The sequence below is a fragment of the Oreochromis niloticus genome, linkage group LG22 (genome assembly GCF_001858045.2).
Source record: "Oreochromis niloticus isolate F11D_XX linkage group LG22, O_niloticus_UMD_NMBU, whole genome shotgun sequence".
NCBI classification, from domain to species: Eukaryota; Metazoa; Chordata; class Actinopteri; order Cichliformes; family Cichlidae; genus Oreochromis; species Oreochromis niloticus.
In genome coordinates this window covers 2758843-2772834 of record NC_031985.2, presented here as the reverse complement: position 1 = coordinate 2772834, position 13992 = coordinate 2758843, and the positions used below count along the sequence as shown (strand labels likewise).

At 40.0% G+C, this 13992-nt stretch overlaps 2 protein-coding genes across 7 annotated transcripts in view; one reads left to right on the top strand and one right to left on the bottom strand.

Annotated features, from left to right (window-relative positions):
• Nucleotides 1-13992, bottom strand: part of col14a1b (collagen, type XIV, alpha 1b) — a 174370-nt gene that overhangs the window by 12516 nt on the left and 147862 nt on the right. For all 6 annotated transcript variants that reach the window (XM_019350851.2, XM_019350853.2, XM_019350850.2 and 3 more), the window contains 5 exons: nt 6079-6174; nt 5934-5987; nt 4606-4659; nt 3786-3839; nt 3462-3533 (listed from right to left, as the gene is read on the bottom strand). In XM_019350851.2, the coding sequence (XP_019206396.1) occupies nt 3462-3533; nt 3786-3839; nt 4606-4659; nt 5934-5987; nt 6079-6174 (330 nt within the window). The remainder of the gene's footprint in view (nt 1-3461; nt 3534-3785; nt 3840-4605; nt 4660-5933; nt 5988-6078; nt 6175-13992) is intronic.
• LOC102076686 (CD209 antigen-like protein A) lies at nt 8174-12408 on the top strand. The gene is made up of 6 exons (XM_005463681.4): nt 8174-8541; nt 9252-9371; nt 9478-9576; nt 9663-9787; nt 10232-10347; nt 11332-12408. The coding sequence occupies exons 1-6, from the start codon at nt 8397-8399 to the stop codon at nt 11456-11458; spliced, it is 732 nt and encodes a 243-aa protein (XP_005463738.1). The 5' UTR covers nt 8174-8396; the 3' UTR covers nt 11459-12408.

The window sequence follows — 13992 nt, the reverse complement described above, 5'->3', positions numbered from 1 at the left end:
AAGAACACTAGAGGTGAGACATGATCATTAATTAATAATAAAATTAATAAATGACAGATTTAGTGATATTTTCATAAACACCTCCTTTCCTTTTTTTGTTCTCCATTTTCTTTAGTTCGTCTATAAGATTGCTAAACAAGGGGGAGGGTGCATCCGGCCTCCTCGGCTGTAATTGGTCCAGCCCAGAGTTGATCATGACCAATTGGCCAATCCAACATCTTTCATTATATATACCCTTCCTAAAAAAAAAAAAAAAAAAAAAAAAAAAAAAAAATCCATCGGCCCATAACAACAAAAAATCGCCAGCGGCCAGTCCAGCTATGAGCTTGAATAAAGCGATATCAATTCATTAAATCCTGAATTGACTTTTAAATATAACTGTGTTTTGCCAGAAACGCCTGATTCTCAGATTAAAGCTCACAAAACTATTTCAACAACCAACAAACAGCAAATGAGAGCAGCTACATGAATTCCACACAAAGACGTAAACACAGAGCGGACCCGACACATCAGGATCAGCTTTGTCTTTCTCGGCTTTCTCGTCCGACGGCCCGAACACGGACACGCTGTCGGAGCTCACCGAGCCCACCATCCGCTCTGTGTTTGCGTCTTTTTGCGCTGATTCTGAGCTGCAGGTTTTGTCTCTCCAACCAAAATTCACCGAGCCAGCAGCAAAAGAAGCAGCAAACTGCGCTTCACATTTGATCAATGTCGTCATGAATTCCCTCTGAGTTTTGCTGTTTTACTTCCACGACTATTAAAATCACACTTCCTACACAGCTCCCTGTGTGTACTTCAAGAACAGTTTCCTGTCTCAAATCTCTGTTTTCTGCATTATTCATTCGCTTATTACCCACCAGTCTACCGTTGTTTACAGCGCTGTCGGCCGCTGTCTTTTTCTTTTTTCACTTAAATGACCTCCGACAAGAAAGCCTATTTTTTTCTGTTGTTCAATACTGAAGAAATTTAAACTTTTTAAAATTATGCAGAACATTTCAGAATATTTTTAAGGTTATCTGCTATAAAACGCCAGACCAGGAAAATCTCCTTCATGTTTTTCTGTGTTTTATTCTCAGTTACTTTGACACAAAGGCATCTGCTGTGATGTTCACAATTCTGATGAAGTCTCATGTGTATCAGTACTGATAAATGATCAGAATTATAATATTTCTGACTGTCTGAGGCTAAACTGAATCGAATCAGGACTTTGAGAACCGGAATCGAATGGATTATAGAAATCAGTGATGATACCCAGCCCTAGTGAGCAGCCTAGGCCTGACAGAAGTGGATGTAGCTGTGGGTAATAAGAAAAGATGAAAAGAACTGTTGATAACTTTTGTGTTAAGGTAAGGCCTGATCCGTCTGAAATTCATAGCCAGCTCTGACACGGTGCCATCAATCTTTGAATGCTGAAAAAACAGCAGTGCATCCAGAAAATACATTATATGCTGCAATAAATGCACTGCCCAAGTGTCCCCTCTCCCCACTGCCTTTCAGCAGCAGGCAGCAGCAAACAGGTCGTCAGAGGAGCCAAGATGATGATTAAGTTTAACATTTTCTACAATATTGACAAAGCAATTTAAGCACAAGATTGTCAGCCGCATGTTAAGCGATGCGGTTGAAAAATTTGAGTGCGCCTAACTTTTTAAAGTTAGGCGCACCGGTGCACCCATGGCAAAAAGTTAGTCTAGAGCCCTGATATGTATAATAAGTAAAAACATAATTTCAAATGTTTATACTTTTCAGTGTTGACATTTCTCAGAGGGAAACACACACATCTTAAATCGAGGGGATTTGATTTCAGGAACGTGTCGAGACCAGCGAGAGGTCTCTGGCCTTCAGGACTGTGATGGTGATACGTTTGTCGTGATGGGACTTTAACATTCCCTCTCAGAGTCAGGGGCAAATCTACATGAAACATCGTTAAAAGCTTCAAATGTGTCGACACAAAACAGAGAATATGAATATTTGTGCAGCGCTGTCAATTAAAGTCGTGTTTATAATAATACTGATACAGACAAACATCCAGTAAGAATGTAGAACAGAGGAATAAACACATAATAAACCAACATCGATGGAGCGTAGGCTGCTGTGACCTCGGTGCTTCTTTCTATTTATCGAGATTAGAAAGTATGAAAAGTGTTAAGAAATACAACCCAGAATGTAGTATTTATGGAAATAGTGTTAATACACAAAACTTGAACTACTTTATATTTTACTTCCCTAAATTCTCATTACGACCTGTAATTTCCCAGCATGAGGTAATGAGCTGATGAGGCCTTTCTGCAGTCCACCCATGCATCTGTAACTACATGCTTAAAAAGATTTTATTACAGTGATGAATAATCATTTGTCAGCAGATTGTATCACCGCCCACAGAGTCCAGTGTCTTCTTTGGTGCTGCACTTCAAATGTGATTTACTCTCCAAGAAGTTTTCACATAAGCAGGACTAAATATGAAAGCAGCGAGCGCCCACACACCTCTGTTTTCAGTGGCTGAAGTAGAAACCAGTACAGCAAATGGACACCAGACAAAGGTTTACATGCACAGCTACATACTGATCACTGACTCTGCAAAGAGAAAAAGCTGACATGCAAACAGGTGGAGATCAAACTGAGACACTATGCTGTGTTCTGCATGAAGCTGCTGTCCCACCTGTTTCTCCTTTAGTCTGATTTAAATGCTTGAAACTCTTTGAATTTTCAGTTTATTTCCACTGCTGACAAAATATTTTAACACATTTGCAATAACGACAAATTAAGGCTATGCATAAGTGCAGTTCCTCTTATGAACACTAGAGGCAGGCTCCAAAAACTTCCACATTCACAGCAGAAATAAACACATTTAAGTGAGAACAAAAAGACTTTGAGTGACTGTGACTGTGACTGTCACTGAGTCATCACAGCAACATAACAAAAGTCCTGATGTACAAACAGAATGAAAGAAAGAGGAGCCGTCAGCATCAGTGATGGATCTGTTCTGGCTGAATGCCGTGTTCACTGTTCATTCATGTGTTCACCCAGAAGCATAACGACACTGCCAGCTTCTGATAGAAAGAAATAAGGATTTGTGTTGGCCATTTGAAAGGCTGTCAAAGGTGGAGGCTCAAACAGCAGTTTTCTGTTGACATAAACACAAAACACTGAGCTGCACATATCAGTGAATGTGTCAAACAGCTTCTAGAGCTTCAGATTGGACAGGAAGCTGTTAACCTCTTTGACAGACGCTCACCTCGCTGCACTCTCAGTGTTCAGCTGACAGACTCGACAGAGTCACTGACAACACATCCCGCTGCCTCCTGCGTCTTTGCAGAGACTGTTCACATGCAGCAGCTCATGCCAGAAACATGAAACACATAAAACTCCCAAATAATGGCGTTCCTTCTAGGAGCTAAAAACCCTGCCCACCCAGGCCGGTTTGGTTAATGGGGACAGGCAGCTCCACTCACTGACAGACTCACCGGTGGGCCAAGCTCTCCCTGCTTTCCTGGAGGTCCTGTACTTCCTGGGGATCCTGGAGCTCCTGGAGTTCCCTGAAGACATAAAGAAATGAAAAGCAATTCTTAATTACATTATTTTAATCATTATAAAGTTGTTCCTGTTGTACATGCCCGACTGAGCTTATTAGCCCTGCTTGACCCGGTTCCATTATTATCACCTAAAGTCACAGCTTTAATTAAACTTTACATGTCAGTGACTAACAGAGAAGCTGCATGCATTGCCATGCATATATATCCTCCTCTGAATCCTCCAAAACATTCTCAAAAACAGCAACAGTGACTTACGATGGTTCCTGGGGGGCCCTGTGTGCCTGGGGGGCCATCTTTGCCTGGCAGTCCCTGAGAAGGTGAAAGTAGATGTTATAATAAAATAAGACTAAAGAGTTCCTCCGATGACTTTGACCCAGCAGTTGTGTCTCTTTCCACCCCTGGCTGCCACCCTTCTGTGCTGCTGACTCTACTCTGTAATTAGGCCAGAGGGGGGCGCTCCAGAGCCACCGATGCTGCTTACTCCGCTCTGTGGAGACGGGGGTCTTTTTGTTCATTTGATAGCAGCTCGACTGTCTCCTTTTTCAACCTCTGGACTTTTTAGGAAACTTTTATCTTTTTTCTGTTTTTTTTTTTCCACTCGTCTCTCCATGGAGCCATGCTGTGCATTAACGGAGTGTTTTTTAAAGCGTCACAGCTCTTTTGTACTTCATTGTTGCTCCTGTCCCAAATTAGCCTATATTTAAAATCAATCCAATGCCTCAAGTTCAACATCTGATATATTATTTTTCTTTGATTTGCAATCAGTTTATTGAATTGTACAGGATTTCATTCTATTCAGTCTAAGCAGGTATTATATAATTTAATATAATCTAGAAAAAAACAAGAGTAGTACAATGACAGTAGAGACAGTTTACAGATATAATAGTATCACTAAAGTAGTACTTATATGCACAGTATCAGTGCTGAAGATGATAAAATATCTACATTACAGGTTTTATTATTCATATTAGTGTTTGACCACATCCCAGTAGTTATTGTAATGACAGTATTAATATCTGTTTTATCAACAAACTTATCAAACAGCTGCATTATTAGTGTGTCTGTTATGACTCACTCTGGGTCCTGGAGGTCCTTCCCTCCCTGGACCTCCGGGTCTTCCAGGAACCCCCTGAAACAGCATGAGGAGAGCAGAGGTCACTGCAGGTCACGTTCACACCAGCCCTAAACCTCAACATGCATCAAGATCAGTGTCTATAACTCATTATATGTGAGTAAGCCTGTGATGGAGCTCTGGATGTACACTTCCTAAATACCTCCTAAGAGAAGAGTACTCACAGGTGCTCCCATGACATGGAGTTTTACTCATAGGTACACTTTTAGGCTACGTTCACACTGCAGGTCTTAATGTTCAATTCCGATTTTTTGATCAAATCCGACTTTTTTGTCTGCTTGTTCACACTACAAATAAAATGTGACAGCAAACACGCTCTAGTGTGAACCCTCAAAGCGGCCCGCATGCGCAAAAGAAGACGTAACACAACGCGCTCTGTTTAGACCCAGAGCAAACAGTATTGTTTGACTGACGGCCCTTAATATAAAGACTTGTTTCGGGCTTTATGTTTCCCACTTTTGCTTTAAGTTATAAAGTTATTTTTTTATTTACATATGGCCTGATAATGATCCTTATTGCTGTTTTAGAGGAGCGGTGCTTCAAAGGATAGTTGCAGATTTCTGTCAGAATCTGCAGATTATACAGTACAAATAAAATGTTCACGTTTCTCCAACGTTGTCTTCCCAACAGTTTCACTGACATCTACACTGGATGGCCAGGAAGCGTTCGCGATGTCTTCTCCGGCGCTGATAGTTGGCGTCTGTCTTGTGTCAGTGACGTAAAAGATGGATTTAATGCGACATGACCGTTCAAACAGCAGTCGCTTTCTAAAACATCGGATTTGTGCCGTTCACACTGTCATACCATGATCGGATATGGGTCACATAGGGTCAAAAAATTCACACTGCAGGCGATAGCCTGCAGTGTGAACGTAGCCTTACTCTGAGGATATGAAGCCTTGTACCTGTGTTTTATCATCTGAGGAGTCTCCTCCACCAAAGGAGGAAAGATGCAACGTGACAGACATCGGGATGAAAGGAGGTTAAACACTTCACAGTATTTTTCCCCAGGTTAAAGACTTGCAGAGAGAGAAGGATTTTAAACGTGATGTCGAAGTCTCCTTCTTTCCTAAGTAACAGGTAACCTAACAGTCTAAATTTGATTTTTTTTTTTTATCTCTCTAAATAATTTATATTCAATTATGAAAGCACAGTAATGTGTTTAAGCATCACTTGATGTAAAGAAATGAGAAGCTGAGTGTTGGTATCTTACTAAGAGTGCAATGAGAGCGATCATCTGTAAGTATATAAAAGCTGATCACATCTTATTACCTGAGTTCCTTGTTGTCCCACATCACCTTTCTGACCTCTCTCTCCAGGACTGCCCTGCAGGCACAACGACACAGTTTAAATCAAAGATTAAAGAAAAAAAGTAACAAAAAAAGAGTGAAAGATTGTTGAAAACTGTATAACCCACCGGGGGTCCGATAATGGAGCGTCCACTGGGTCCTTGTCGTCCTGGGGGTCCCTGAGGTCCTGGAAGACCCGTATCTCCAACAGGACCAGTTGGTCCCTAAAGAGAGCAGGACAGAGAAAGTTGAAGCTAATGTGCTAAAAACACAGATGTGATGTAGGCAAACATGCAGGTTTGGATATTCTGAGGTGGTGATGGTGGCTTTAACTGGTAATGTGGGACACTTCCCCAGAGATTTACTGGTTATCAGGTGACCCATCAACCAACTGACCAACCACAGGGTGGCTGGAGCCGATCCAAGATCCAAAAATGTGAGACACTGGATAAACTCCACACACAGCGGCTCTCGAGAATCTTTTCCAATATGAACTCTATCATTTTCAAATAAGTACATGTATCAGTGTACAGTAACATTAATGACTGATGGATTTTACACTAAACATATTAGATATTAGGCTAAACCTGGAAAGCAGAGCATTGATTAAACAGGAAGTGTTGTATTTATCAGGTTAGATAAAAAGGCTTTACATTATTTAATTACTTAATTCTGCCTTTATAATGATTTGATTAAGGTCCCTAGTTCAGTATATTTTGTGCATTATTTCATTTTAATACGATACTATTCTGTGTTATCTGAACCACAAAACACACCACATAACTGATTAACGTTATAATATCTGTGTGGGAAATGAGTCAGGCTGGGTCAATGGTAGAGTCACACACAGTGGAAGCAGTGAGGTGAATCAGTTTTAGTGCTTTCACTGAAATAACCCGTCTGACTCCACCAACAACTGCACGAGTCCTGCTGTCTGTGAAGACGGCTTCAAATATTAGGGAGGAAATCAGTTTGTGAGTACGTGTTCATAAAGAAGGAAGTAGGTTTATGATCATCTACATGATACGTTACAAAGTCACTACAAATCTGTGATCAAAGTTCAAACTAGACATTAATCCAGTCTGAGCTTATTTAAAGACTCGTTATTAAAAGATGAAGCGTAGTTTGGTGTATGACCATTTAGCTCATAATGATCAGAACATGATCTGTGTATATAGTTACAAATCAAAGGTCAGAGACGCTGGTCGCCTCGTTTGTGAACAGTCTGTTTTTTCCCTTTGGTTTTATAATTTAGGTTAAATATTTCTTAGATTTGTGTTTTCTTAGTAAAATTTAGGGCTGATTAGTGAATTTTGTTTGTTGTTTTCAGCATTAATGTTTGCTCAGCTCGGAAGCAAATAATAAAAATGCTGTAACTGTAACTGGCTTTTTTGTCACAGGAAATGTTACAGTAGATTTCTCCCACAGATCAAGAACTTAAAGGAACCGAAAAACAAAGAAAATTCGGACACTGTCCCTGCAGAGGGCGGAGCCTAATGTTTTGTGGGTTTTTTGGGTTAAATTGTTGTTTCCAAATGTTTGCTGATGAACGTGACTATGGTCTGTCATAATGAGGTTACTAAAAAGATGAGACACTTGTGACTGGTACAAAACTGATGACACTGAATATTAATAACATTAATCCACCAATCACTGAAATTATTAAAGGACTCCCTAAATAATCTTGCTTTCACAGTTATTACATTTATTATCAGTTCATTAAATATTATTAATTGTCCATGTGTTGTACTCCATGTCTTTAGATTTTAGTTAAATGCAGTATTACAGTGTAAGTAAGTCCGGCTGTATCGTCCACTTCAGCTATTTCCTCCATATGTGACACATGACCTTCAAACTGTTTCTTATTGGTCCCTGAAACTTCTTCAGCTCCATTTTTTATCTTTTATCTCGTGGTGTCAAATGAGGAAATGACAGAGTGAGGCACATTCATATCATCACATCTGTCAGTGGAGAAACAGCAAGTAAAGAATCGAACACATTGGCCTTTTTACTGCGCACATCACTCTCTTTCTCTCTCTTTTTTTCCTTTTAGCTGTTGCTGTTTAATAAACTCAGAAACAAATGTTTTTAAAAAAAACAATTTTATAATCCCAAATTATTAAAAAGCAAATATCTTTATTAGGTAAGTTGACGAAATCACTCAGTAAACACAGAAAAAAGAAAGCTGTGTGTAGGTAGGGTTTCCTGCCAGAGCTTCCTCTCGACATCCTGTTCAAATCTATTCAGCTCAACACAGACAGACGGACAAACTGACAGCAGCATCAGAATACAGAGGACAAACTTTTATTTATGATTTAGGGCGACAAACCAGAGGAACAGAAATCATCACAATAGCAAACTTTACTTTTTTTTTTAAAGAGAAACATAACCTGATGGAAGCTCTGCTTACTGATAACTGAGTCTGCTGGATGCTGCACACCTTAAAATGTCTTCCCACATTTATGAGGATCCAGATTTGACTATTAAATTTAAATATGGAAACCGAGACGACAGAGAGGAGCGAGAAGTCGACATCTACGAGACTTCGGACGTCTACACTGACCAGAAGGCTCGTTCAACACGACACAGAGGTAAGTATCACATTCTGTGGACTTCGTATAAGACGTCGATGCTAGATATAAAAGTGCAGTATTAAAGTAGTAGTATGCTTTTTTTAATATATATTTTTGTATAACGATATCACTACAGGGAGGACCTGGGCCTAACGAAACACACTAATGACGTCTGAAGTGAAATGAGCAAAAATCCTCGGTTACACAGAGACTCTGTTCATGTGGAGGCTGATCATTATATTTCATATGAAACACTAGCATTTCTTTTAAAACCAACCAGTTTGCAACATTGAGCACACTGCTGTCTGAAAACAGACATATGGCAGTGACACTTTGAAAACTATCAGTAAAATCCCTGAAATAATTTTAGTAAATTTTAATAGATGTTATTGGTTTATTTATTCGATCAGGAGAGGCCCCTGTGTTACATGTTAGCTTGCTTTGAGCCGTGATGTCATTGTTGGCCTGAGACATTTTGTGGTGGAGTAACAGCAGATTGTTAGATAAGGTTAGCCTTCTCTTCTCTTCAGTCAGTTAGTAATGAACTATTAGCAGCTAGCTAACACCTGTTAGCATCTCTCCTCATGTTAAACTGTGTTTGGTGGCTGTTTGCAGCAGTAGGTGTCGTGGTGTTTTCACTAATATCACGTCTTCATCTCATCTGTTCAGATAAACTGAAGGAGGAACTTCAAACGTGTTTAATCCAACTCTTCTGCTTCACTTTGCAGAAGTGCACACTCAGTATCACCTCCCAGCAGCCCAAAGAGACCGGTTCAGAGTTCTTGCCCTGATACTGGGTCTACTGTGTCTCCTGTTGGTAGCGGGGCTTACAGTCTTCTATAAATTCTGTGAGGACTCACATTTATTTAAATAACATGTTACGAGTCGGTCGAAGCCTTCAGCAGCTGATTTGTATTTACATCCTGAACCGTCTCTTTTTATGGTTTTCATGAGATGTGGAGCTCATGTCTGAGAATCAGAAGCTGACATCAGATCTGGAAAGGATAAACTGCCAGTTTGGAAAGGAAAACCAAACACAGGCGAACACCACAGGTGAGAAACATCTCAAACTGACTCTTATTAAACGGTGATTAGATGATTTGAAACAGGACCTCATGTTGATGAGTTATTTCTTAAAGAATGGAAACGATTTGAGTGCAGCTGTTACTACATTTCTACTGAGAGGAAAAACTGGACAGAGAGCAGGAAAGACTGTAAGAGGAGAGGAGCAGATCTGCTGGTGATAAAGACCAAGAGCAAACATGTAAGTGTGTCATAACTGTTAACGTAAGACATTATTCATCATTTGATAATATTTCAATGAGAATGATTTAAAAAGTCAAATCCCTAATTTGTGTGTTTAGATGTGTCAGGTCACACTTTGACATTCACTTCTCAACGTCTGTGAATCTAACATGTATCATATATGTGATGTTGCTGTCAGAGCTCAATCGTCCGTGAATGATTTAACATGTGATATGTTTTTCTGCCATGTGTCTCTCTTTGCTCATTATTGTGTTCAGTGTCATCTGTTTAAAATTATCCAATAATCTCCAAATTAATAATTATGAGTAAGATCTTCATGCTTGTTGTTTTTTGGGTTAGTAAAAATTAACAAAATGAAAACAACCTGAAACATGAATCTACTCCTATAGAAACTGGAATGAAACGAAAAACTAATCCATTCCTGTTTCTGACAAATTATCAGGAATTTTTCAGAAAGCTGAATAAACGTGGAGAATTCTGGATCGGTCTGGAGAGAAAGACAAAGGACTGGTCAACATGGGAGTGGAAGTGGGTGGACGGATCACCACTAACATATACGTGAGAAATTTAATTTAGAGTTTATAACATTGTGATATATCTCCTGGATAAAAGCTATGGGCCTTCCTCGTGTGTTTTCACATATGAACTCTGAACAATGTCGCAGAATCAGGACGGGACGCTGAATAAATTGTCCTTTTTTTCCATGTAGCACAGAACAGGAGAGAGTTTCTCCCAGCTGGAGACTTTTTGATGGAGGAGCTGCTGCTGTCTGTAGAGAGTGTGCAGGAGGCAGGATACATGACACCCACTCGCTCACAATTACCAGACAGTTACTGTTGGTTAAAGATCATTTCAGGTCTGATCGGACTACACTGAACATTTATGTTCTCACCAAGATAACGTAGAAATCCCTTAAATCTGCATTATTTCTAACAGCCAGCAGGGGGCGTCTCCTGTGTTTGCATAAACAGGTCAGCTTGTGTGGAAGTCTGTGGGAAAATGTCCTTCAGCTGCACTGATCCATGTCCTCATGAATACTTTTCTATGAGTCCATGGTCTCAGTTTAAGATTTACTGGATACAGTGATATTCATTTAATAATTTATTCTCCTGTTAATGTTCAAAGAAGGCGATGAAGTAGGTACGCTTTAGTGTGAGGGGACTGTGTGGTTACCAAGGTGACTGATGAGTATGTGATGTTCCTGGATTTAAAGGTCAGATCCCTCGCTCAGAGAGTAACAGCTGAGTTCAGCCTGAGTAAACTAACGGGTGATGTCACAGTGGCAATGTCCATCTTTTATTTACAGTATATGCTTCTCATGTGTCCTGCATCATTTTGTATAGAAAGGTTCAGAGCTGCAGTTCATGTGTGAAAACTGCACAACTGGTAATAATGGGAATACTGGGAAGACAAATGGAAGTTTAATAGTTCAGTAGGAGAATATGTTGATGTGTGTTTCTAAGCACAGCTAAGAGCTCTCTGCAAAATATTCTGTTGTGTTTTCACGATTTTACCTGTAACAACATTGTACTTGTTCAACAGAGGCTGGAATACAGGTGCAAGTTTAAATCCTGAGGATCATGTCAAAGTATTTATGGATCTACAAGGAACATGGATGCACACCAACACTGGATCGAAACACTGGGTCTGTGAGAGGGACATCTACTGAGAGTTTGCTGGTGACCTCTCAGTCTAACATCTGTAACATGTAACTGCACTGTATCAGATTTAAACCTTACCAAGGATTTTAATAGAGAAACTGAACTGCATCAGTCTGAAGGTAGAGCTGTGTGAAGGTAAAATTGACATAATGGTGTTCTGACCTTCAGACAAAAGTCTGTTGTTGTGAAACTTTAATAATCAGGGATTGTGTATAAAATGTCAGTGAATCCTAAACAGTTTCATACATTTATTAAACTCCTTGAATTAAAGCTGAAAGTCTGAACTTCAATCACACCTGATTTGTTAGATTTAAAATACACGATGGTGGCGTACAGAGGCCAGAGGACAAACACTGTGTAACTCTTCAAATAAGAACTTGAGTTTCGGCCCACATGTTCGGATCGATCAATATTAGACTCAAAGAAATGTCCTCATTTCATATTTCCTCTGAATATGGACGCAGTGGCATTTTTTTCATTTTCAACTTAAAAAGGATTGAAATACATAAAGCAACCTGTGTGCGTGCAAAATGTGTTAAAGTCTGATCAACCAGAAAAAAACATGCTTCTCCTCTTGTGGTCAATTTTCAGTCAACATTGTCAGTTTATGTCTATTTCTATTCTTTTATTGTGATTCGTATTGTTCTTTCTTTTTTGTTGCATTCTAAGTCATTAACTATTACTGTATATGTTAACTGTTGAGTGTGTTTTGCACTGTCCCCGAACTTTGCAAAGCTGAGTTTTATGTATTTTAGTCACCGGCAGTGAAAATGAGTTTATGCTGTGTACACTGTGTTGGTTCAGGTTACATGCTAGCCCATATACATTACACTGTCTTAATAGTTGGCCTCTGAAGGCACGAACTGTAAATTAAAATAGTTTTTAGATCACGCTGTCAACCTCAATAATGACATCATTACTCTAGTCCAATCATCTTTCTTGGAGCCAATCAGCCTCATGTGGTATAAATCTGTGCTCTCCATTATTTTCCTCTCAGACCCTCTTTCATGCACCCCGCCTCCTCCCATCTCCACCTCAGACAGAGAGGTCCTTTCCTAAATCCTCTGACCGCTGGGATGCTGTTCTGCCATGATGAGGTCATCGGAGTCTAATCTCCGTCATATCTCAATAAATCATGTTCAAGTCTTCTAAGTCAGCGGTCCCGGTTTATGTCCAACAATATTTTCATGGATAAATACAACAAAATAAAACCAGTACAGGTACCAAAAGAAAAAAGAAGATTTATTCATAACACACGGGAAAAGATCCAGGGAAACCAAGTTAACGATAAAAACAATTTTAAACCCTGAAAACGATAAATTTCATATCGAAGCCTCAAGTCTCACGGCCTGGTAGCAAATGACTCACGGACCGGTACCAGTCTGTGGACCGGGGTTTGGGGACCGCTGTCCTAAGTGATCTCCCTTTATTAAAATACTAATAATTACTGACAGTGCCATAAATGTTGATAACGGGTGACCAGAGCAGGCAAATAATGTAGCACTTGACCAGTGAAGCTGTGTCCACTCACTATGACCTCAAAGTGTGGAATAAACACAGTGGAGAGGTGTGGGGAGCTGCTTTCCACCTCTGTGGATTACAGTGGGTTAGAAAGACAGATCACAAACAGATGATGTAATCTACTGACTACAGCTGTTACAGGCTGAGGCAGGTTTCCCCCCACACAGGCTCAGGACCAACCATAGGGCCTGTTTAGCATCACAGCTTAGCGAGCGCGTGTTTGGGCTGTGGAACAACAAACTACACAGAAAGGCCTCAGAATGAAGTCTGAACACAAATCCTTATTGTAGTAAGACATCAGCACTAACCGCCACACTCACAGGGCAGACTGTTTCTCACTGCTGGCACAACTACACTAATATCTTCTGATAAAACACTGCCACCTAGTGTCGGAACCTTTAGTTACATTTTGCAACCACAGCTCCTTTAAGGAAGCCCAGACTCCTGTTCTCTGGTGTTTACTGCCTTATATAACAGACTAACACAAACGCTTAGCAAAGACGAGAAATATGATCACACATTCTACCAATTTCCATACAGTCCAGAAGTTAGACTAAAAAACTCAAGACAGAAAGAAAACTATCAGATGTGATCTTTTAAAGAGTGGATCTATACGGTTGGAGGGAGCACATGTCATGCTCAGTGGGGTGTTTTCTGATGGCCTCGAGGTCTCTGCTTAAGGTCTTCTGGAAGCCTCGAGACCAGGAACTACAGCTTTTATCCATGTGGTTCAGAATCTCTCTAAACTATTAGAAACAGCAAGATGGAGACTGATAAGTTTCTTAGCAGCACCTTTACTCTCTGCACAGCTCAACATAAAAAAACACTTCCTGTGTGCAGCCATCACGATACTTCACTGGCCACTCAGAAGCCAGGAAATCCTATACTCGGATAAAAGCAGGAAAAACTAACCAGGTAGATTCAGCACATACTTATTACTGTTTGAATGTGTAAACATTCAGATATGTAAACATGTAAATATCAAAACACGTAACCACCAAACGGGTACATAACTAGCTCC